General features: G+C 45.5%; 1 protein-coding gene across 3 annotated transcripts in view; it reads left to right on the forward strand.

The window, feature by feature from the left end:
* The window catches only part of ccdc150 (coiled-coil domain containing 150), a 137,840-nt gene that overhangs the window by 31,102 nt on the left and 80,412 nt on the right, over nt 1–26,326 (forward strand). For all 3 annotated transcript variants that reach the window (XM_068042223.1, XM_068042225.1, XM_068042224.1), the window contains exons 12-14: nt 8,955–9,023; nt 18,755–18,847; nt 22,315–22,398. In XM_068042223.1, the coding sequence (XP_067898324.1) occupies nt 8,955–9,023; nt 18,755–18,847; nt 22,315–22,398 (246 nt within the window). The remainder of the gene's footprint in view (nt 1–8,954; nt 9,024–18,754; nt 18,848–22,314; nt 22,399–26,326) is intronic.

Consider the following 26,326-nt stretch of genomic DNA (forward strand, 5'->3'; position numbering starts at 1 on the left):
ATAAAGTTGGTGTCAACAGCAAAGTGACATGTTACAATCTATCAACATACTTTTAATTTTAAAACTATCTGTGTTATATCTGAGAAAGTTAAGTTATTGAAAATAAAAGCTTTGAATTTTGCTTTGTGAGTTCAGTGTGAAACAGGTGTCACTGCTCAGAATTGCTGACCCAAATAAATTACTGAAATTTACTGTGTTTATTTTGATCTTGGGATGTACGAACGTTGATTTTACGTAGTTCATAAAATTATTCAATTCATATTTGTTAACTTTGCTGTTTTGCTTGGGATCTTTCCAACATTGTTAGCTTATGCAGATGGCCTGATGACAGGTTCTTTTTTATATTCATTTGTGAAATGTGGGCGTCTCTCTCTAGGCTAGCATTTATTGCCTATCCCTAATTGCCCTTGAACTGAGTGGCTCACGAGGCCATTTCAGAGGGCATTTAAGAGTCGACCACATTGCTGTGGGTCTGGAGTCACATGTAGGCTAGACCAGGGAATGGTCAGCAGATTTCCTTCCCTCAAGGACATTGGTGTAAAAACCCATTTTGTTCACTAATCAACAATGGTTTCATGGTTACCATTAGGCTAGCTTCTTTTAATTCCAGATTTATATCCCCAGAGCTTTAGCCTGGGCTCTGGATTACTAGTCCAGTGACATTGCCACTGTGCCATCACCTCCCCCAATCTGTAAGATACAATTTATTTTCAATTAGATGACTGACAGAAACAAAGATAAATAGAAAATACCATTGATTTATTATATGAACAACCGGGGTCATTATAAAACAGGCCTGTTGTTCTCTCAGCTCCTTCTAAAAAAGCTCTTGAAATGATAGTCGCTTGCTGTAACATATAAGCCACTACTTATGGAGCTTTGTGCACTCCAAATGTATGTCAGCCCAAGTGCCAGAATTTAAAATTAGAAGCCAGCTCTTGGACTTTATCTGATTTCCTTTAATATAGAAGCAATTTGTTTGAAGATTGTCTTTCATTTAGCATCCAACATTAGGAGTGTACAAACTGCACATAAATTAGAAGATAGAATGGAATTGAATAATGTGCCAAGTTTTTGGGAGCCCAGGCGTACCAATTGTGAGCAATATTTCTGTCATCAAATTTCAACAGACTTCCTAAAAGCAAATTGTTAGCTGTAACAGGATACCAAACTTGACACATCTGAAGTGAATCTGACACCTTCAAAGAGAATTAACAAAATAATTCAATTGGGAGGGGACCATTTTGGTACCTGTGAAGAACACACAACAGGGGTAATTTTAACCCCCAAAAATGGGAGTGGAGGGGTGGGTTTGGTTGGATGGGAAGTTAAAATGTTAAAAATCTGAAACAGGAACCCAACACGCCGCAAACCTGCCCACTTCTGGCTGTAAGGCAGCAGGTTGATGGTTGAAATCTTTTAAGGAGGCTTTCTGCCTTCATTTTAACAGGATTTCTATTTCCAATCAGTCAGTTAGGTTTCCTGAGCCTTAGAAAATCCACAGGTAAAAGGAGACAAGTAGGGCTGGATCCATTAGTTAAGTGCTTTTACAGCACTGCTTGTGGATCAGACAGAGCAGGACTGTTTCTCTAGGCCCAACTAGCTAACCTGTATTTAAAAAAAGCACTCACCTCCACAATCTCCCTGCCCCACCCCATACTGCGATCATTGTTTTTTATTCCTGCTCCTCCCCACAAGAGACCAATCATTCTGCTGCCATTGACTGCCCATCTTTGACCCCTCCCCGATTTCTCCTTGATCATCCCCTCTCCAATTCTCCCACAACTCCCACCTCGCCTCTGTCCCTGATCTCCAACCCTCCTATGATCACTACCCAATACACCCTGTCTTCCACCCCACTTGCAATCATCTCTGACCCTCTCAACTACGCTGCATCCACCCCCCACGATCTCGAACCCCAACTTGCAGTAAACCTACCTGCTGCTGGGCTTTGGCCCTTTTAGGAACATTTCCTGCCCAACAGCCAATTAAGCCCATCAATCAAGCTGGCTTCCAGGTAGGTACCTGCTTAAAAAAAAATACATGCACGCTGTGAACTTAAAACTCTCCCTGCTCCGAGATCTGACTCCAGTAAATATCTGAGCCATAGAGTCTGTTCAATGCTTCAAGTGGTTTTTCTTTAACAGATTTAAAATAGACCAGTATAAATTTCACAATTTTTTTTTATAATGCATCTAGCCATATGACCAAGTATTCAGTGAACTGTTGATTTTCCAATTCCATATTATACATAGGATCCTAATGTCCAAATTGCCAGTTTTGATGTGATTTAAATATATAGTATGGATTCAAGAAGTCAAATGAAAAATTGGTATAGGAATAATGTGATGCTTGTAAACGAATTGGGATATTGCTGTTGGCATCCTGTGACAGATTAATTTTACTTTACAGTTAAATATATTTTAAATTGCATATTTTTTTAGTAAAATGATTGATCCCAACAGTCTGATAATACACTGTAGGTGGTGTGAGCATAACTTGCCACCTACCGTTACATGGCTGTCAAGTAACTGAATTCAATGGGGATGAAATTTGACTTGGGCACAAAATGAGCTATATTGCCTTTGCTGCCAGTTATACACCCCTCTGGATGTTCAAACCAAATATCGGGCAGGGTGTATAATGGATGCCAGAACTGATAGTACCCTCTACATGTCCCTGCCTAAGTCGAATTTCAGTTGACCGTTGTCAAATCTAACTGCAGTATTTAGCATCCACCACAGGGTGGCATTGCAACAGTGCATTTACTGGAGTGCAGATAACTTGCTAAAGGTAAGTAAGGCCGTTCCATTGTACTCATCTCAGGTGCCCGCAGAGATTGTGTCTTCCTGTCCATCACCAATCCTGTTTTTGCCAAATAGCATGGGTTCCAATCCTGTGCTTGCTCTCCTTGCCAGTTCATTTACTTTAGCAGCAGTATTGCTGCTGCTGAAGTGCCTCATTTCCCTAGCATTTGCAAGCTGGCCAATGGGCCATTTTGCTCGTAATTGCTGGCTTGGTCCTTTGCCTGCCTGCCTGCCAAAGCACCAGTTCATCTCGCTGGTCCAATTTCCTGCTTTTTTTCCCCTGTTCCACGGCCACGCTCTGTGCATCCAACCAGACCCGAAACCTCCACCTTAATAATCTGGTCTGTTCGCTCTTGCGCCACGCTGGTCTTCAGTAATGCAGCCCTCTTCCCTGTCCCTCTTGTGGGAGTGCCATAAGCACAAAGAAAGCAGCACTTCATCAATAATGCCGACCATCATCCTCAGGGTATCTAGGGATTTGCAAATGGAATTCAATCCAGAGAAGTGTGAAGTAATATCTGCAGTAAGTGTGAAGAAGGGAGTTTGGTAAGTGAGTGAATTTTAAGGGTTAATCTCAAGACTATTTTTTTTACATCGAGCAATTAATTGAAATTCCTGTTTCAGTTAAGAGGTAAGTTAGATTTCTTGCAATTTTAAACAGGGGTATACTAATGCTGAGAGAGATGTAGCTAGTTAATTAAGTAGCTAGTTTAAACTGGTTTCTGAGCTGTAGCAGAGCTCCAGCAGAACTGACAGCATTGTTTTCAGAGCATAAATTAAGGGGACTCTCAGTGCTGCTTGTCTGCATTGTGTGCTTCTGGAGGGCACAGAGTGTTAAGAAGGGAGTTTGGTAATTGAGGGAGTTCTGTAGGAGGGGAACATAAATTAAGAAAATAAATTTGAGTGCGCAGTGTGTAAGGTGGGAGTTTGGTATTTGAGGGAGAGGCTCCTTCCCTCCTTCCCTCCTTTTCTTTTCTCTCTCTCTCCTGTTTTTCAGCATCCAGTAGTTGCCTCTCCAGTACAGGGGAAGAAGTTGATTGGTGAGTAACTGGTAAGTTATTTTACTTCTTGTTGTAATAACAAGTTTTTAAAGTTACGTCATGGCAGGGCAGCTTGGCCAAGTAGAATGTACGTCCTGCGGTATGTGGGAAGTCATGGACGCACCACATGTCCCATATGAACACATCTGCAGGAACTGTCACCGGCTGCAGAAGCTTGAGTTTCGGAACTCGAGGAGCGGCTGGAGTCACTGTTGTGCATCCGTGAGGCGGAGGACTACATGGATAGCATGCTTAAGGAGGTGGTCACACTGCAGGTTAGGAGCATGCAGGCAGAGAGGGAATGGGTAACCGGCAGGCAGTCTAAGAGAACCAGGCAGGCAGTGCAGGAGTCCCCTGAGTCTATCTTGCTTGCTAATTGGTTTTCCATTTTGGATACTGGTGAGAGTGATGGTTCCTCAGGGGAGTGCAGCCAGAGCAAAGCTCATGGCACCACGGGTGGCTCAGCTGCACAGGAAGAGAGGAAGAAGAGTGTAAGAGCAATAGTGATGGGGGATTCGATAGTCAGGGGATCAGACAGGCGTTTCTGCGGCAGTAAACATAACTCTAGGATGGTGTGTTGCCTCCCTGATGCCAGGGTCAAGGATGTCACGGAGCGGCTGCAGGATATCCTTCTGGGGGAGGACGAACAGCCAGAGGTCGTGGTCCACATTCGTACCAGTGACATAGATAGGAAGAGAGATGAGGTCCTGAAAGCAGATTTTAGGGAGTTAGGAAGGAAATTAAAAAGCAGGACCTCCAAAGCAGTAATCTCAGGATTATTTCCAGTGCCACATTCTAGTGAGCATAGGAATAGGATGATTGATCGATTGAATGCGTGGCTGGAGAATTGGTATAGGAGGGAGGGCATCAGATTTCTGAGGCATTGGGACCAGTTCTGGGGCAGGTGGGACCTGTACAAGATGGACAGACTACACCTTAACAGGACCGGAACCAACATCCTCACAGGGAGATTTGCCAGTGCTGTTCAGGAGGGTTTAAACTAGCTTGTCGGGGATGGGAACCTAGAGGGGTGGGGGTGGCACAAATTGGAAGGAAGTAAAGCTGGTAACGAGGTAGAAACAAAGGCGAGCATCAACTAGGCTTAGAATGCAGTATGTCAAGAAAACAAGGTTAAGGGCACTCTACCAGATTGCATGCAGCATTCGCAACAAGATAGATGATTTAAAAGCCCAAATAGAGGTAAATGGGTATGATCTAATTGCCATAACGGAAACGTGGCTAGAGAGTGACCAAGACTGGGAACTGAATATTCAAGGATATTCGACATTTAAGAAAGACAGGCAAAAAGGAAAAGGAAATAAAAGTAAAATACTGCGGATGCTTGAAATCTGAAATAAAAACAAGAAATGCTGGAACCACTCAGCAGGTCTGGCAGCATCTGTGAAAAGAGAAGCAGAGTTAACGTTTCGGGTCGGTGACCCTTCATCGGAACTGACAAATATTAGAAAAGTCACAGGTTAGAAGCAAGTGAGGTGGGGGTGGGGCATGAGATAACAAAGGAGGTCTAGATTGGACCAGGCCACATAGCTGACCAAAAGGTCACGGAGCAAAGGCAAACAATATGCAAATATTTCAGATTTCAAGCATCCGCAGTATTTTGCTTTTATTTTACTTGGATAATAATGTTCTGATTGGGCATAGTTAACATGGATTTATGAATGGGAAATCATGTCTGACGAACCTCTTCGAGTTTTTTGAGGATGTTACTAACAGAATTGATAAACGTGTTATATTTGGATTTTCAGAAGGCTTTTGATAAAGTCCCCCAGAGGAGGTTGGTTAGCAAAATTAAAGCACATGGGATAGGAGGTAATATACTGGCATGGATTAACGATTGGGTAACAGACAGAAAGCAGAGAATAGGAATAAATGGGACATTCTCGCGATGGCAGGCTGTGACTAGTGGGGTACCGCAGGGATCAGTACTTGGGCCCCAGCTGTTCACAGTATATATCAATGATTTGGATGTGGGGACCAAATGTAGTATTTCTAAGTTCGCGGATGACACAAAACTAGGTGGGAATGTGTGTGAGGAAGATACAAAGCAGCTTCAAGGGGATTTGGACAAACTTAGTGAGTGGGCAAGATGGTGGCAGATGGACTGTACTGTGGAAAAATGTGAGGTTATCCATTTTGGTAGGAGGAACAGATGTGCAGAATATTTCTTAAATGGTGAGAGATTAGAAAGTGTAAATGTTCAAAGGGACTTGGGTGTCCTCGTCAATATGTCACTGAAAATTAACATGCAGGTGCCACAAACAATTAGGAAGGCTAATAGTATGTTAGCCTTTATCGCAAAAGGATTTGAGTACAGGAGTAGTGAAGTCTTGCTTCAATTGTATAGAACCTTGGTTTGACTGCACTTGGAGTACTGTGTGCAGTTTTGGTCCTCTTACCTTAGTAAGAATATTATTACCATAGAGTGAGTGCAACAAAGATTCACTAGACTTGTTCCCGGGATGGTGAGAATGTCCTATGAAGAGAGATTGGTGAAACTGGGCCTGTATTCTCTAGAGTTTCAAAGAATGAGAGGTGATCTCATTGAAACCTACAAAATACTTAAAGGGATAGACAGGGTAGATGCAGGTAAGATGTTTCCCCTGGTTGGGGAGTCTAGAATCAGGGGGCACAATTTCAAAATAAGGGGGAAGCCACTTAGGACAGAGATGAGGAGAAATTTCTTTACTCAGAGGGTTATGAATCGTCGGAATTCTCTACCGCAGAGGGCTATGGAAGCTCGGTCATTGAGTATGTTGAAGGCAGAGATTGACAGATTCAAATGACATAAGGGGATATGAGGATAGTGTGGGAAAAAGGCATTGAAGTGGATAATCAGCCATGATCATATTGAACGGCGGGGCAGGCTCGATGGGCTGATTGGACTACTCCTGCTCCTATGTTCCTATGTAATGCATTTGGAGAGGGCAAACAAAGCAAGGGAAGACACAATAAATGGGAGGATATTGATGGGGGGGGGGGGGGGGGGGTAGAGGAAATGAGAGACCTTGGAGTGCATGTCCACAGGTCCTTGAAGGTGGCAGGACAGGTAGATAAAGTGGTGAAGAAGGCATATGGAATGCTTTTCTTTATTGGCCCAAGTATAGAATACAAAAGCAGGGATGTAATTCTGGAACTGTATAAAATGCTGGTTATGCCGCAGCTGGAGTATTGTGTACAGTTCTAGTCTCCACATTACAGGAAGGACATTGTTGTGGAGAGAGTACAGAGGAGATTTAAAAGGATGTTGCTAGGGCTTGAAAATTGCCATTATGAGGAAAGATTGGATAGGCTCGGGTTGTTTTCCTTAGAACAGGGGAGACTGAGGGGTGACTTAATTGAGGTGTACAAAATTATGAGGGGCCAAGATAGAGTAGACAGGAAGGACCTGTTTCCCCTAGTGGAGAGGTCAGTTACCAGGGGGACCAGATTTAAGGTAATTGTTAGAAGGATTAGAGGGGGCATGAGGAAAAACCTTTTCATCCAGAGGGTGGTGTGTGTCTGGAATTCGCTGCTCGGATCGGTGGTGGAGGCAGAAACACTCAACTTGTTTAAAAGGTACCTGGACCTGCACCTGAAATGCTGCAACCTGCAAGGCTACAGACTAGATGCTGGAAGGTGGGATTAGAATGGGCGGCTAGTTTTTTCAGCCTGCACAAACATGATGGGCTGAATGGCCTCTTTCTGTGCCGTAACTTTTCTATGGTTCTAATACATGCAGCTTTGTCAGCATCTCCCACATCCTGAGAACAGAAGTCAGAGAGTCATAGAGAGATACAGCACTGAAACAGGCCCTTCGGCCCACCGAGTCTGTGCCAACCATCAACCACCCATTTATACTAATCCTACATTAATCCCATATTCCCTACTACATCCCCAATTCTTCCCTCAATTCTCCTACCACCTACCTACACTAGGGGCAATTAAAATGGCCAATTCTTTGGCTGTGGGAGGAAACCAGAGCACCCGGCGGAAACCCACGCGGTCACAGGGAGAACTTGCAAACTCCACACAGGCAGTACCCAGAACTGAACCCGGGTCGCTGGAGCTGTGAGGCTGCAGTGCTAACCACTGTGCCACCCCAGTAAAATAAATTTTAGTTATATATAATTGTAATTAAAAATTTATGTAATTATTTGCCACTGGCTGTCACTGGCAGTATCCTATCTCGTGTATAAACCTGATGAGTATGTAGGAGCAGATTTTATTGTTGCTCCAAGATTTTCTCCACTCTCACTTCTTGAATCCATGGAACTCTAAGGAGATGCTTGGTTTCAAATACCTAACAATGGTTTGCTTCATGTGTCTTATGTATTCTAGTTGGGGTGGGAAATATACTTTGTAAGTTCATTTCGATCTTTCTAATAAGTGCATCTGGTTTGGTAGCTCATGATTGAAAAATTCCACTGACTTGCAGCTCAGAACCTCAATTCATGTTTTGTTTGTTTCAAGAACTTATGGTTTGAATTTTCCTGACCCATTCCCACTCCAGTGCAGTACTGAGGGAGTGCTGCCCTGTTGGAGGTGCCATCTTTCAGATGAGATGTTAAAACAAGTTCCCATCTGCTTGCTTGGGTGGATGTAAAAGATCCCGTGGCATTATTTTGAAGAAGAGCAGGGGTGTTATCCCTGGTGTCCAGGCCAATATTTATCCCTCAATCAACATCACAAAAACAGATTATCTGCTCATTATTACATTGCTGTTTGCTGGGCGCAAATTGGCTGCCACGTTTCCTACACTACAACACTTCAAAAGTACTTCATTGGCTGTAAAGCGCTTTGAGATGTCTGGTGATGGTGAAAAGCATTATATAAATGTAAGTGTTTCTTTTCCTTTTTTGGAGACAGGCTGGGAGGCAGGAGGGCTGGCAATATGGTGTGGGGGAACGTGTCGGGAGGGGAGCCTGACATCTTTCCAGTGCCATGGCATATTACCAGTGGCAGGACCCTTAGCGCCACCCCAGGGTCTAGCTGATGCCTCCTGCTTTCGGCCCCAGCAGCGAGACTTCAGTGTCCCCTGAAATATTTAGCCCTATGTGTCTTATAATTCTGGTTTGCAAAAGTCACCTGTTGTTTGTTTTCCTGGCAGACGAATAACAGAATCGATAAAATTACAGAGGAGAACAACATATTTGAGAAACAACTGTCTGAAAGCCAGGTGCAGTAGTAATTATTTGGCTTCTTGTATGTATTTAAATACATCATCATTTCACAGTTGCCTTTGGGAATGCCAGTGATAAGTGTAATGCTGAGATTTTGTGTGAAATTGGACAAAGTTATAGTGAAAATACGATAACAGCACTTCACACAAGTGAATTACTGGAACCTGTCAATGCATCCATTTATTTGGCTTCATTTAGCTTCAACAGTAAGTTACAATTTAGGTCAGATAGTGAGGAATTACCTGCTTGTTGCAGTTTACTGCTTCAAACTTATCGTAAGTGCCTTATGTATGGCAGTCTGAAAATAGGATTCAGAGCTTGTAGAGGCTCTTGATGCAGTCAAAATAAATGTCATGATGTTGTTGCGCTTACTTAGGCGACAAGCAAATGTACAGATTACTACTTGAAACTATAACCATCTCACTAAACTGCACAGGAAAAAGTCATGCAAGAATAGAAGCCAATGACCCTTTTCAAATTTCACAATGAAGAAAACTTACTTTCTGTCAGTTAGAAGGTTGAAGTTTCAAACTTTGTTCCACACCTGCAACACATAAATTAGGATGGCACTCCTGTACACTGCTGAGGGAATGCTGTATTGTAGGAGTTTCCATCCTTTAGGTGAGACCTTAAGTCAAGGCTCTGTTGTAGCCATACTGTAAAGAAGGAGGTCATTCGGCCCATCGTGCCTCTGCCTGTTGTTGCTTGCTCAGGTGGACATTAAAGATCCACTAGCACTATTTAAAGAACAGGGCCATCATTTCTCCCTCAACCAAATTCACCAAACTAACGATTAACCAGTCATTCACTGGATCATGCTATATGCAAAATTCCTACCATGTTTTCCTATGTAACAACAGTCACTGAATTTCAGTTATTTTAGCTGCTAAGTGGGATGGGTTCAAGTGCAAGTGCGGGGTTTAAATCCCTGAAAAATACCTGCATGATCCTGCTCACTCCTGGTTTTTACAGTGGTACCTTCCAAGATGAGTAGGAAACACCTGTGGAGATATCAGGTCAATCATTTAAATATTTAAATATTCAATTAATAGAAATTTAAGCTGGAATTCTGGCTTTAATATCCAGTCTATGTGTTTCTCAAGCTGTGTGGAACCTGCTACGATCATCAATATGAGAGGACAGTGGAGAGTCTGATCAATGAAACTGACAGGCTTGAAAGCCTTCAAAAGGTGAACTGTGTATATGCTGGCCTGCCTGTGTGAAAGGCTTGTGCTCACAGGACCTCTTCTGAGAGTATGCTTTCACTGCTTTAGAGGTGATTTCCAACTTTTTGAAAGTCATTTCACCTACCCTGGACTTTATCCACTTTAGTTTACACTTCCCTGCTGTCAGCCATCACCTCAGCATGCGGAACACGAGGAGCAGCCACACCAACAGCATTTGCCTTCTCTGCAGCCACATGCCGCTCCACAGGACAGAGGGAATGTGCAGAGCTCCAGCTTGAAGGAGGTGATACCCCAGCATAGGGTATACAGGGAGAGAATCAGCTTCTTCAACGTGATTGAGCACCAGTACATCAGGAGGTTCAGGCATTCAAAGCAAGTTGTGGCTGCCATCTACAGCCTCCATGAACAAGACCGCCTTCCAAGTGGACCAGGTGGACCCGCATTGCCAGTGGCTGCCAAGGTCACCACAGCCCTGAATGTCTTTGCTTTTGACTCCTTCCAGGGATCTGCTGGTGACAGCTGCAGGATTTCACATCAGCTGCCCACAAGTGTATTTCTCAGGTGACTGATGCCATGTTTGCCAAGGCCAGCACTTATATTCAGTTTGTCACTGATGAGACGAGTCAGACACAGAGGGCTCTCACTTTTGTTGCACTGGCTGGATTGCCACAGGTACAGGGAGTCACTGTCTGTGGCAGTCAAGGTGCGTTCAGATCATCTTGGAGTATTCAATAATACAAAGGGATTCCACTTCGTCAATGTTCAGCTGGTATGTCTGTGCAAAATATCCTGGAAGCTGTCATGATTCCTTCATTCTGCTCCAGTCACATCACCCAAAGGTATTCGCATCTCCACACAATGAGTGGGTGGCTCCTTAGGGATGATGGCTGCTACCGTCTGAGGACCTGGCTCATGACACCTGTGAGGAGCCCTACCACTGATGCAGCGGAAAGGTACAACAAGATCCCCATGACCATAAAGGTGATCATTCAGCAAGCTATTGAGTTGCTGAAGTTGTGATTCACATGCCTGGACAGATCTGGGGGTGCCCTTCAGTATGTGCCAGCACAGGTCTCCAGAATGGTTGTGGTCTGCTGCATCTTGCAGAACATTGCACTGCAAAAGGGAATGGAGCTGCAGGGGGAGGAAGGTGCTGACTACTCGACATCCGCTGATGAGGAGGTGGAGCCTGATGTGGCCAGGGTGCCTGTAGCCACTCATCTGGCTGCCAGGAAGGCCCGCAAGCTCGAGGAACAGCATCTCATCTACCGATTAGGCACACTACAGCTTGCCAGACTGAACATTGAGTTCAATAATTTCAGAGCATGACAGCCCCCCATTTTACTTTCATTTTTAGTTATTTTTTTCTTCCTTTTTTTTTACATTCTTTTTTACGTTTTTTACAATCTTTTTTTGCATTTATTTCATTTCATCTTAGTTTGTTCAGTTTGCTTACCCACTGTTTTTTTCAGGTTTTTTTTCAGGTTTGCACTTGCTGTTCAATATTCAGTGTATTTACACCTAATCTGTACTAATGCTTTGTCTTTCAACACACCATTAACATATTGTTTGCCTTTGCTCCGTGACCTTTTGGTCAGCTATGTGGCCTGGTCCAATCTGCACCTTCTCCTTTGTTATCTCTTGCCCCACCCCCACCTCACTTGCTTATAATCTGTGACTTTTCTAATATTTGTCAGTTCCGAAGAAGGGTCACTGACCCGAAACGTTAACTCTGCTTCTCTTTCCACAGATGCTGCCAGACCTGCTGAGTGATTCCAGCATTTCTTGTTTTTGTAGCAAAGGATGAGAAGTGGGAGTTCCTTGAGAAGAGTCCCCACTTCCATTTACCCTTTCACATTCTTCCCTCTCATGGCCCAGATGCTGGAGAGCACTTGGCTGCACTTCAATGAGGCATTAAACTGCAAAAGTGAGGCTTTCCTCTATCCTGTTTAAGGTGGTAGACTGTGCAAGCCTTTAGTCAGGGCAAGCATGCACTTAGTTGCCTGCCACGTCTATTCTCCGTGCATGTGGTCACTCTTTCCATGGATTTGGACATCAGCACAAATGCCTACGACAGCATGGCATCATGCTGGAGACGGACTTCTCCAATCTATCTCTGAAGATGTGCATTGCCTCTGGAAATGCTGACAGAACTCCACACATTTCCCATTGCTACTTTTTTGTAAAATCATTCATGGGATGTGGAAGTCGCTGACCAGGCCAGCATTTATTGCCCATCCCTAATTGCCTTGAGAAGATGGAGGTGAGCTGCCTTCTTGAACCACTGAAATCCATGAAGTGTTGTCTTCATGGATGACCCTGAGACTCAGCATTAGCATCTGTGTCCAGCTGAGCGGAGCTTGGAGGGCCCTGTGCCTTCCAACAGGTGCTCTCCACTTCTGTCCATCTCCAGCTCCTGCTCGTATGTGATGTGTCACAAGCTAGCTATCTCTATTGGAGTCCCCACCAAAGTGTGTGTATTGCGCTGGTGGAGGGTGCTCATGAGTCCTGTGACAGTGCTCCCTCAGAGTTCATATCCTCCCTTGAGGACTCCTCTACCTCCTTCCACTCCAGCTCCTCCATCACTCTTGAATTAAAGGCCTGCTCAGGTCGGGGAAAAAGAACCCGACCCGAACCCAACCAAACCACAGTGGACCTGAGCCCGACCCCAACTTGACCCGACCCGACCATCCCTTTACTTACCTTCCTGACACTGAACCTACTGGAAGCTGCAGCGCATGCGTGATGATGTCATAGTGACGTCACTCGCTCACTGCGCAGACTCAGTTTCGTCCCGGATTCCCAGCTCAGGTAAGTTTTTAAAATTTCAATACCTCCCGGCAGAGCACTTACTGTGTGTGTCCAGCCCGACCCGACCTGACCCAAACCCGACACATGTCATCGGGTCCTGTTGGGTTTGGGTCGGGTAGCAGGCCTTTACCTTGAATGGCCTGTGGGCGATTGAAGGCGTGAATTAGAACTGGCATGTGGAAAGGGTTCAGAGTCTATATTGTGCAGATCTTGATGTTTCAGTTAGAGGTGAAGGCAGTTCAACATAAGTGACTGTTATGTGCCAACAGTGGCAGTGTGATATCTAATTCCATCATCAGCTATGTGGGAGACCCCTGTTTCTCCAGCACCTATGCCCATGGACGGTGCCACACTTCCAAACTCCAATGCTTCCTCCTCCACAGCGGTCAAGGCAATTATGACTGCAGGGCCAACCCAGTTCTCTGTCTGCCCCTGGAGTTGTGCGCTATCTTCTGCAAGGAGAGAAAGCAGAGAGTTATGAGTGTGAGAAATGGAATATGTGGAGAGGGTGGAATGATAACAGTTGTGAAGGGTGACTGTGAAAAATGGGTGTGAGATGGCATTAAGATGAGTGTGAGTGTTGGATGTCCAGATGGAGGATGTAGGGAGATGCCTCGCAGTAGAGGAATCATTGGAGCTGCAAGGTGTATTGTTCTGAGGCGTGTTGTGCAGGAGATTGCTGGGACAGTTAGAGTGTGGAGGTTGCCCTTATGAGATCATTGAATCTTTTGTGACACCGTATCCATGTTCTAGGGACCACACTCCTACTGCTGACTGCTTGAGGGACTTCAGTCATGTCTGTTTGTTTTGCGTGACTGACCTCTTCTGTCCGTGGGAAACTACTCATCTCAGGCCCTCAACACCTCCAGCATCAGGTCCAGGGAAGAACCAGAGAACCGGAGTGGGGGTGGGGTGGGGGGGTGTGGTAGTGATATTGGAGAAGTGAGGGGCAATCTTCTATTTTACTTCCAGAACTGTCCAGATCCAATGTAGGATGCAGTCATTCTGACCCCTACCAGAGTCCCTTTAAAATAGAAATCCTTCCATTAACAGGCGTGGGATGTCGTCATGCCTGTACTCTGAACAGTCAGAGAACACAGAGTTGGGATGCTAATGCCGTGGCTGAGTTAAACAGCAACTCTCCGCCGACCCCCGAACCAACAGTGAGCTGGTCCGTTGCATTAACATTCTGTCCAACGCATTTGAAACCATTTTAATATATTTCCTTGCTTTATACGTATCGCAATTTTTACATTAAATTAGCAAATAGACAAAATGTACCCAACTGAGAGAAAAAACAAATTTGTTTAGGTATTGTGGGGTATAGAATTGTGTTTTAATGTTATTTTGTTTTGTTTGTGGTAAGGGGCAATTATTATTGACCAGTACAAAAGCAAAATACTCGGACGTTGGAAATCTAAAATTAAAACAGAAAATACTGGAAATACTCAGCAGCTCAGGTAACATCTGTGGAGAGAAATACAGAGTTAACAGCTGGAATTTTGCATGAAACGGCGAGGAGGAGAAGACGGGACCGGAAGTGGGTGGTGCTGACGCTCTTGCTCAGATCCCCGGTCTCGCTGAACTCTCACGTCAACCAACCAATTGATGGGTTGGTGGGGGGGGGCGGATGTGGTGGCTGACCAGTTGTTGAAGGCAGGGACTGAGGCGGCGGCCGCATCATCAGCTAACACTGATGGATGTGCTGGCGCCATTTTTAAAGGGCTGCCAGCAATGGAATGTAGCCAAAAGCCTCCTTCAGACCTGCTTCAGGCCTCCTCCAGACCTGCTCCAGTCAGTCCCTCCAGACCTCCAGCCAACAGTGTATCCCTGATATTGGGAGAAGGCCAAGAGGTCAGCGAGGCAGGCATAGTAAAGGCCAGTGGGGAGAGGCGCAGTCTTCGGCGACACTGCCACTCTGACATCTGGAGGTTGCTCATCCTCTGTACACCCTTGCTACAGGGGATCTTTTTCTCCATCAGCTGATGTATCAGTACTCCTCCATGTTGAACACCACTTGGAGGAAGCACTGAGGGTGGCAAGGGCGCAGATTGTACTCTGGGTGGGGACTTCAATGTCCATCACCAAGAGTGGCTCGGTAGCAACACTACTGACCGAGTCCTAAAGAACATAGCTGCTAGACTGAGCCTGCAACTGGTGGTGAGGGAAAAATATACTTGTGTTTGTCCTCAGCAGTCTGTCTGCCGTAGATGCATCTTTCCTGACAGTATTGGTAGGAGTGACTGCTGCACAGTCCTTGTGGAGACCAAGTCCTGTCTTCACATTGAGGATACACTCCATCGTGTTGTGTGACACTACCACCGACCTAAATGGGATAGATTTCGAACAGATCCAGCAATGCAAAACTGGGCATCCATGAGGCGCTGTGGGCCATTAGCAGCAGCAGAATTGTACTCATCCACAATCTGTAACCTCATGGCCTGGCATATCCCACACTCAACCATCACCATCAAGCCGGGTGACCAACCTTGGTTCAATGAAGAGTGCAGGAGGGCATGCGAGGAGCAGCACCAGGCATACCTCAAAATGAGTGTCAACCTGGTGAAGCTACAACCCAGGACTACTTGCATGCCAAACAGCGTAAGCAGCATGCAATAGACAGAGCTAAGTGATCCTATAACCAACGGATCAGATATAAGCTCTGCAGTCCTGCCACATCCAGTCGTGAATGGTGGTGGATAATTAAACAACTAACTGGAGGAGGTGGCTCCACAAATATCCCCATCCTCAATGATGGGGGAGCCTAGCACATCTGTGCAAAAGATAAGGCTGAAGCATTTGCAACAATCTTCAGCCAGAAGTGTCAAGTGGATGACCCATCTCGGCGGCCTCCTGAAGTCCCCAGAATCACAAATGCTCGTCTTCAGCCAATTTAATTCACTCCCCGTGATGTTAAAAAATGACTGAAGGCACTGGATACTGCAAAGGCTATGGGCCCTGACAACATTCCGGCAATGGTACTGAAGACCTGTGCTCCAGAACTTGCTGCGCCCCTAGCCAAGCTGTTCCAATACAGTTACAACACTGGCATCTACCTGGCAATGTGGAAAATTGCCCAGGTATGTCCTGTACACAAAAAGCAGGACAAATCTAACCCGACCAATTACCGCCCCATCAGTCTATTCTCAATCATCAGTAAAGTGATGGAAGGTGTCATCAACAGTGCTTATTAAGCGGCACACAATAACCTGCTCACTGGCGCACAGTTTAGGTTCCGCCAGGGCCACTCAGCTCCAGACCTCATTACAGCCTTGGTTCAAACATGGACAAATGAGCTGAACTCGAGAGGTGAGGTGAGAGTGACTGCCCTTGACATCAAGGCTGCATTTGATCGAGTATGGCATCAAGGAGCACTAGTAAACTGCAGTCACTGGGAATCAGGGGAAAACTCTCCGCTGGTCAGAGTTGTACCTAGCGCAAAGGAAGATGGTTGTGGTTCAAAAACAAGAAATGCTGGATTCACTCAGCAGGTCTGGCAGCATCTGTGGAAAGAGAAGCAGAGTTAACGTTTCGGGTCAGTGACCCTTCTTCGGAACTGACAAATATTAGAAAAGTATTAGAAAAGATGGTTGTGGTTGTTGGAGGTCAATCATCTAAGCTACAGAACATCACTGCAGGAGTTCCTCAGGATAGTGTCCTGGGCCCAACCATCTTCATGTGCTTCATCAATGACCTTCCTTCAATCATAAGGTCAGAAGTGGGGATGTTCACTGATGATTGCACAGTGTTCAGCACCATTCGCAACTCCTCAGATACTGAAGCAGCCCATGTAGAAATACAGCAAGACCTGGACAATATCCAGGCTTGGGCTGATCAGTGGCAAGTAACATTCGTGCCACACAAGTGCGAGGCAATAACCATCCCCAACAAGAGAGAATCTAACCATCTCCCCTTGACATTCAATCGCATTACGATCGCTGAATCCCCCACTATCAACATCCTGGGGGTTACCATTGACCAGAAACTGAACTGGGGTAGTCATATAAATAATGTGGCTACGAGAACAGGCCAGAGGCTAGGAATCCTGCGGCAAGTAACTCACCTCCTGACTCCCCAAAGCCTGTCCACCATCTATAAGGCACAAGTCAGGGGTGTAATGGAATACTCTTCACTTGCCTGGATGGGTACAGCTCCAACAACACTCAAGATACTCGACACCATCCAGGAGAAAGCAGCTCGCTTGATTGGCACCCATCCACAAACATTCACTCCCTCCACCACCTACGCACGCACTGTGGCAGCAGTTTGTACCATCTACAAGATGCACTGCAGCAATGCACCTTCCAAACCCGTCACCTCTACCACCTAGAAGGACAAGGGCAGCAGATGCATGGGAACACCATCACCTGTAAGTTCCCTTCAAGCCACACACCATCCTGACTTGGAACTATATCGCTGTTCCTTCACTCTCGCTGAGTCAAAATCCTGGAACTCCCTTCCTAACAGCACCTACCCCACATGACTGCAGCGGTTCAAGAAGGCAGCTCATCACCACCTTCTCATGGGCAATTAGGGATGGGCAATAAATGCTGGCCCAGCTAGCGACGCCCACATCCCAGGAACAAATAAATAAAAAGTAGTGAATACTGTGTAGTGAATTGAAAGAAGTATGAGTAAATTGCTGTTTTACCTGCAAGGAGTGTTTGAGGCCTTGGCGGGTGGGAAGGGAGGAGGTATAATGGTAGGTGTTGCATCTCCTGTGCTTGAATGGGCATGTGCTGTGGGAAGGGGAGGGGGTATCAGAGGAGATTGAGGAGTCGACCAGGGTGCCAGGAAGGGAACTGTCCCTTGGGGAGTGCTGAGAGGAACAGGGAGGGGAAGATGTGTTTGGTGATGGTATCGTGCTTGAGATGGCTGAAATGGCGGAGGATCATCTATTGAATGTTGAGGCTGGTGAGGTGGAACGTGAGGACAAGGGGAACCTTATGATGGTTCTGGGATGGAGGGGAAGGGGTGAGAGCAGAAATGCAGGAAATTGCACGGACAGGGTTGAGGCCCTGTCAGCCACAGTGGGGAGAATCCTCGGTTAAGGACAAAGGAAGTCATTGGAAGAGCTGGTATGGAAGGTAGCATTCTCAGAACAGATGAGACAGAGTCCTGGCCCTTACCTTAGCACCAGGGAAACAATGTACCATATGGGTTTCATGTCATTGCGGGAGCAGAACTACCTGTCTGTTCCCCTGACTGTTGAATCTCCAATTACTATGGCATTCCTACACTTTAGTCTGTAGTCCCCCCTGGTGTGGACCTTCACCTTGTGATGCCAGGCTTTGGACAGCACTCCTTCGAGGTAGCATCACCCTCATTGGTATACAATGCCAAATGTCAGCTTGAGAGTGTTGCTTCTTACTGTTCCCAGTGACCATCCACTTACACGATTTTGAACTCTGTTTGACTGTGGAGTGACTACCTGCTGGAACTTTTGATCCAGGAAACATTCAACTACCCGTATGCGAGTGAATGAATCCAACTGCCCCTCAAGCTCAGAAACCGTTAGTGTGAGTTTGAGCAGATGGAGGAAGAAGTATTGTATCCTATTTTGTCTTCATTGTACTGGTTATAATGATTTTGAAGATTTAAGGTCAGTTGAGAGGTTACGTTCTGCTGGATGTGAAATTAAGAATTGAGGAAAATAGATTATTTCAAAATTAAACTGCTACAGGGTAATTATTTTGATAACTATTGAAAGGTGAACTATTTTTATGCAGCTTAAGGTGAGTTCATTGACTGCTGCCTTGAAGAAACAAGAGAAAGAAAATGGATATCTTGTAGAGCGACTAGCAGCTCTAGAACATCAGCAGGTAGGCAATAAAATCCTGAAAAGCATCTTCACTTGTAATAATTGCATTTCGGCAAGCCAGTGCTCTAACAGGTTTTGGAACTGGGCCTGTTTATTTTTACCTTCGATGTTATAAAATATAATATTGGTCCCTCTTTCCTTTTTTTCCATGCTTATAAGGTTAAACATTGATACTATGGCCCCAATATTTATGGGGAGGTGGGATGCAGTTTTGCATTCTGGAAACCAGGAAGGAAGGGTTTCTCTTGCAGATGGCAGAATCTGATTGACATTTTTTGTCTATTTCCCAGCCACAGCCAGCCAGATTGAGAAGCTAGCTGTCTATCAAAGGGCTCCGTCTTCAGCACCGGACCGCAGCTGTGGAGCAGAGAGATGGGGCTGAGGCAGCGATTGCAGGCTGGAGCGGAGCAGGGGTTTGGAGATCGAAGGCAAAGTAGGTGTTGAGGGAGACTGGAGGTTGGGGTGAGGTGCAGAGATCAGAAGGGCTGGGCTGAAAGATCAGACAGGTCAGGGGCAAGATCAGAAAGGTCTGGGAGAGATTGAAATGGTTGGGGTGGGAGTGATCGGCAGCTGTAGCCAGTGACCACAGAGAAGGGAGAGAGAGGGGTTCGGAGGGATCGGAAAGAGGGGAGTGGGGCATTGAAAGGCTGGGCTCGTGGGCGATCCTGGCTCAATGTGTGTTGGGGAGATTGGACTATGCCTGGTTGCGGAGCATGTTAGCTTGGTGAGCTGGGAAGTCTCCTGACCCACAAGCAGTGCTGGAAAGGCACTCACCTGCTGGATCCAGTAGTCCCCACTCCCCATCAGCTGTTGAGTATCCCGAGGTTCAGGAAGCACAAGCGGCCAGCATAAAATTTAAATTTGAGCTTAAGTGTGAGGCACGCATCACCTTAAAATATTTAAATGAGCAACCCACCACCTGGGAAAGAGTCGGTTGCCTGCCCCTGCCCATCCCATTAAAATCAGAAGTGGCCCGGTACAAGGCGAGTTGCACTTGGCTTTGAGATTTTTAAAATTTTTACATGCCACCTGACCGAAATCTATCTGTTTTTGGTATTAACGTTTCCCCCACACCCCATATATTTTATTAATGATCACATTTTATTGATTTTAGGTAAATATAAACTTTTAACATATCTTCAGTATGTTCCTTTCAGTAAGTAATTGATCATTCTCAGCATTACTAATAGGAGCTTTGTAAAATGATGCGCAAATACTCAATGCTTTTACTGCCTGCCTTTTGTATTGAAGTGTCTATAATAATGTAATACTGTAAATTATAGCATGTTTCCCATAGTGCTGTTTAGTTAGTTAAAAAAAAAACCTCATCATGCTTTTGCTGCAGAGGAAGCATACCCAGTTAATCTGACAATGCACCAGACAACCATTAATTTTATTCAAATTTTATGAACATTTTGTTACTTTGTCCTACTTCCTAATTCTAATTATTTACTTCTTCATTTTCTATGTTTTTAAGTTATTTTTAGCCATCTCTATAATCAACCCAATCTGCCTTTGCTCTGCCTGATCTAAATCTATCTTTCCCTCTGAGTGTGCTCAAATGCTTAGCCTTTCTGATCACTCCTACCTGAATTTACTCTCCTCTGTACCTGGCTGCTTAGTTTGTCCAGTCTCCTGGATCCAACACTACTCCAACCATATTTCCACTCCTGTCCAAATGCAGTCACATCTCTTGTGTTTGGAACTTAAACATAATGAGTGAATTTATTGCAAACTACACAGTGAGAGCCAAAGGAATAAAGGATCAGAAAAAAGAAGGGCTAAGAAGCACAAGAGAAAAGGAGGAAATTGTGTGCCTGCTGAAGATGAACAGAAAGAAAGACAGTGATGGATACAGAAAAACACATGCCATATGAGATACTGAAAGACATGGAGAAGAGCTGAAACAGAGAGAAGGACACGTTTACAGAACAATGTCATGAATGGATGAAAACCAGCTTTAGGGCGGCACAGTGGCTAGCACCGCAGCCTCACAGTTCCAGGGACCCGGGTTCGATTCCTGGTACTGCCTGTGTGGAGTTTGCAAGTTCTCCCTGTGTCTGCGTGGGTTTTCTCCAGGTGCTCCGGTTTCCTCCCACAAGCCAAAAGACTTGCAGGTTGATAGGTAAATTGGCCATTATAAATTGTCACGAGTATAGGTAGGTGGTAGGGAAATATAGGAACAGGTGGGGATGTTTGGTAGGAATATGGAATTAGTGTAGGATTAGTATAAATGGGTGGCTGATGTTCGGCACAGACTCGGTGGGCCGAAGGGCCTGTTTCAGTGCTGTATCTCTAATCTAATCTAATCTAATAAATTATAGTATTTTTGTGCACTTGGGTATTATTGTCAGCTGCCATTATACACAACATGTTTAAGTTGATTTACTTCCGTGTTCAACTTGTTTAAAATGGAGGGGGGAGATCACTTCACCAACAGGAGGTGGGACAGCTACTTGAAGGGGTCCGGTCCCATGACCTAGAAGCACCCTTTTTTAGCCTGTCTGGTTTGAAACAGTTTCAGTTAGAGAACAGCTCGTACAAAAAAACAGCTGTCTTGAAGCTGCATCTGACTATCTCTGGGGCCAGCCTGCAAGAAGAAGGAAAGAAGCCACAGTCTGAAAAACAGCAAGAAAATCTGCTCTCTGCCAGTTTCTCTCCGTCGAAAAGGGTGAAATCAGAAACTAAGCTGCCTCAGCTTATCTCCGAAAGTCTATCAGAGAAACTTAAGAGAAGAGATTTCCTATGATTCCTGCTCCACTCAGCATTTCCAGTCGGTTAATTCCAGCTTTGGACTTTGTTAGTTAAAAAACGGACTCTAGTTTCAACTGGAACCCCCATCATTTTGCAATTAAGCTATTCTCTAGTTGGTAAATGTCCTTGCCCTTTTGATGCCTTTACCTTTCCTTGTATGTTTGTGAGCATGCGTTGCGAATTTAACCCCCTCCTAAATTTAAGAGTGTGTATTGATAAACCCTGCTTCTTTGTTTGAACTTTAACAACAGTGTCTATGGATTCTTTAAAAATCAGGATTCACAAACTGAGGGAGTGGCGGAATACGCCGTCAGGATTTTCCTTTTTTTTTCAACTGGATTTGATCAGATCAGCCACCATGCCTCTCCCAATTTTACTTTTCTTTGAAATGGCAAGTAAAATCGGGTGGGATATAATATGTGTGGCTCACCACAACTGTCTCTCTGCCACCAGAAGTGTTAAGTTAAAATTATCCTCCAAGATCTAGAAAGTGGGAAACAAGGGACAGTTACATGGAGAGAGAAGCATACATATTTTATTTTCCTTTATGTCTTTGAGCAGTAGCATAGAAGATCAAATGTAATATCATATTCCATTTGTGTGTCTAATTATGCTATGGTGATGTAAAAATTAGTAACTTGTTTTTTTTTCTTAAACTGACTGGTATAATTTTAAACGTGTTTTTAAAAAAAAAATTATCCTTTTCCTCCCTAGCATGCACAGCAGCAGGTAGAACACGTCCTTGCTGAAATAACAGAAAGTAAAAACAAATTGGCATATGACAAAGGAAGGCTACAGGTATTATACATTATTAATATAAAGTTTTCAATTTATTGCAGAAACCGAGTCGATTAAAAATGATATTGTCAGTCAGTGGATGTTGGCAGAGACTAAGGAGTAAATTTTTACAAAGTGACTCTTGACAGTGCATCCGGCGCCCTGACGTCATCAGAGCGCTCCCAGCTGCGCGCATGCGCATAACGGTCTCTTGCTGTCAGTAAGGTGCTGCGCATGCCCAGCCTACGTTCTTGCCAGGACTATTTGCGCATGCGTGCAAAAACGTCATTGCTCCCCCTCGCTGCTTCATCCCCATCAGCGTCTTGCTTCGTTCACCATTTCAAATCCCAACCCCATTGTCCACGCACTCCCGCTCGCTGCTTTGAAACCCCAACCCAGTCATCCACTCGCTCCTGCTTACTGCTTCATGCCCATCAGCTGCTCACTTTGCTCACTGCTCCAAACCACCCGTCTCCACCCCCCCCCCCCCACCCCCTGTCGCCAGCCACTCGCTTCAGGCATTGCTGCTTCGTTCCTCCCGCTTCTCCCCTCCCATTTCCCCCTCTCCTCCAGTCTCTTGATCGCAGTCGCCTTCCCCTCCCCTGTCTATCCCTATCTTGCCTCTCCCTCTCTCCCCCTCCCCCTCTCTCCCCCTCCCCCTCTCTCCCCCTCCCCCTCTCTCCCCCTCCCCCTCTCTCCCCCTCCCCCTCTCTCCCCCTCCCCCTCTCTCCCCCTCCCCCTCCCTCCCCCTCCCCCTCTCTCCCCCTGTTCCCCCCCCCCCCCACCGCTTCCCCCGTGGGGAGCAGGAGCGGGGTGAGGTGGTGTGGGGAGAGAAGTGGGAGGGAGCGGGTGACTGAGTGAAGGCAGCTGCAAGGCCGGGAGCAAGGGGTGAGCAGACCTGTGCGGGAGGCTGTGCCGGGGAAGGGAAGTGGGATCGCAGTGATTTAATTTAATTTTTTGTGATAAATTGAGCAGCGCCATCTTTACTCCTGGCAGCTGCCTAAAATGTCGCAGTCAGTGGCGTTTCAGAGCATGAGGCTGCATTTGTGCATGTGCAAGTACTGCGCCACCTAGTGGTTGCGTTGTCAGCAAACACAGCCAAATTTTTATCTTCACAGCCTGAGTGATAATTTGGCACAGTGGATCAGCTGTCTGTTGTAGAATCCATCTGACTTTTATTCGGTTGGAGTCAATGGAATGAAAATCAGATGGGTTCCACAATGGGTGGACGATCTGCTCTTCCAGACTACTGTTCAAGTGGCGATATTGAAAATTTACTCCTAAGTTGCCAATGAAACCTGAAGATATGTTTAGTGAAATCTGTAAGGCATTTTGCTTATAGTTATCTGTTTTCTTATCAACAAAACCAATGGGGTACATCTTGTCAATGGAAAGCACATGGAAACGTAAAGCTAAGTACTGGACAATTTTTTAAAAAAACTTTATGAAATACTCCTATTTCTCCCAATTCATTCATTCTTTCAGTGACCAATTAGATGGTTTCAAAATACCTCTGTATTCATCCTAAAAATTAATTGTGATACAGCTCTATCAGCCATGGCTCACATGATAGCACTCTCACCTCCTGCATTAGAAGGTTATAGGTTCAAGTCCCACTCCAGGCCTTAAAAATCTAGACTGACACTTCAGTGCAGTACTGAGGGAGTGCTGCACTGTTGGAGGTGTTGTTTTTCAGCTAAGACCAGTCTGCCGTCTCAGGTGGGCATCAAAGATCCCATGACATTGTTCTGAAGAAAAGCAGGGGAGTTATCTCTGGTATCCTGATCAATATTTATTCCTCAACATCACAAAAAATAGATTATCCGATCATTATCATTGCGGGAGCTTGGTGTGTGAAAATTAGCTGCAGTGTTTCCAATTTCTGAGTCCAGTTCTGCGCTACTACTGCTTCTACAGCGTACTAAACTCGGGAATTTGGTGCGGTGAGGGAATTTTAAAAGTTTTAAAGGTTGATCTCTTTCTAAAGCTTCATCAAGTTTTGCATTTAGCATTTAACTTAACTTTAACCTTAACTTGTATTTTCACAGCATTAGTGATAAACAAGTTGCCTGCTAATGGCAGTTGCACAGTTAGTTAATTAGGTGGCTAGGTAGAACTGATAATTACAGTCATCAGGGCCTGACTCAGGTTTTGGAATTTCTGCTTGTATAAATACAGCAGGCTTTTGCTAATGCACGGAGTAAGTAGCATGGGGTCCAGTTTGACGGAGTACTTCTACAGATCATTAAACGCGAGGAATTTGGTACAGTGAGGGAAAAGGTGCCATTTTGGTATTTAAAAAAAGCTAGGAACAGTCCAAGAGAGGGAGTGGGAGACGGCGAAACTTGAGAGCAGGTCTAGAGGCATTAATTAAAATGAATAGTTTAAACAAGGTACTTACTAGATTCTTCAAAAGGAAATAGAGTTTTTTTAGATCATGGATGGGCAGCTGAAAGCTGTTGCTTGCAATTCATGCAGCATGTGAGAAATTAAGGACACTTCATGTGTCTTGGACCACGTGTGTAGGAAGTGTCTCCAGCTGCTTGAGCTCGAACTCAAGTCTTTTGAACTTGAGTGGCAGCTGGAGTCACTGTGGAGCATCAGAGAGGCTGAGAGTTTCCTGGATCGTACATTCAGGGGGTGGCCACCACATAGGCACAGAGAGTGCTGGATAGTAGATGAGTGGCTATCCGCAAGAGTAGGAAAGACTGGAAGTGCAGGAGTTTTTGGGTGTGTATACCACTCTCAAACAGGTACTCAGTTTTGGAGCATTCTGGGAGTGACAACACCTTGAAGGAGTGTAGCTCAGACGATGGCACCAGTGGGCAAGGGACTGCATGGGGAACAGCCAAGCGTGGAAATGCAGTTGTTTTAGGAGATTCCATAGTTGGGGAGAGACAGACATTTCTGTAACCGTCATCATGAGTCCCGTGTGGTGTACTACCTCCCTAATGCCAGGGTAAAGGACATCACAGGATATTCTGCAGGGTGAGGGGAGTGAGCCAGAAGTTGTACATGTCAGTACCAAAGACAGCGAGAGCATTGGTATTGAGGTCCTCCAGTCAGATTTTGTGGAACTTGGGAGGAAGTTAAAAAGTAGGACCTTGAAGGTAGTAATTTCTGAATTACTCCCAGTGCCACACGAAAGTAGAAATAGGAAGGATCAATGCATGGGTTCAGGAATGGTGCAGGTTGGAGGTCTTCAGATTCTTGGGGCATTGGGACCTGTTTTGGGGCAGGAGGCACCTATTCAAAGGAGAAGGGTTACACCTGTACTGGACTGGGGCCCGTGTCTCCATGGGGAGGTTCCCTAGTGTGGTTGGGGAGGGTTTAAACTAAGATGGCAGGGGGATGGTGGTGATGGGCATCAGCATATAGAAGTAGAAAAAAGGAATAAGGTGCATAAAGGAGTGAGAGTGTTGGATAATACTAGAGAAGGAAGTAGAACCATAATTAGATTTTAACAGGCTAAGAAGGACTACGAGGAACACAAAGACCAGTTTAAAATGCAAGTACGTAAATGCATAATGCATGTGGTGCATAAGATTGGTGAACTGCAAGTGCAAACAGCCATGTGGGAATATGATGTAGTGACAATACCAAAAATGTGGCTCAACTATGGTGAAGACAGGGTGCTGGACTTTTTGCCAACAGCCGGGGTCCTGATGCCGGGCCAGAAAGGCAAGGGCAACCCCACCTCGGTGGTTTTGGGGAACCCCAGCTGCATTTTACGGCGCTCAGGCAGTTAACTGCCTTGGATTGGGGTCTCTATCCCTTTAAGGATGGTGATTGCACCTCCATGAGCTGCCAGCTAATCAGAGGGTCAGCAGCTTAGCAGTTGTAGTAGTGCCACAGGGAGTGGTCGCCACTGCTGGTACGGCAGCAGGCCCAGGACCAGGACCAGGAGCAGCCCTGGAGTGCAGGTAAGTTCACTGGGCCAGTCAGGCAG

This window comes from Heterodontus francisci, chromosome 11, assembly GCF_036365525.1.
Source record: "Heterodontus francisci isolate sHetFra1 chromosome 11, sHetFra1.hap1, whole genome shotgun sequence".
Taxonomy (NCBI): Eukaryota; Metazoa; Chordata; class Chondrichthyes; order Heterodontiformes; family Heterodontidae; genus Heterodontus; species Heterodontus francisci.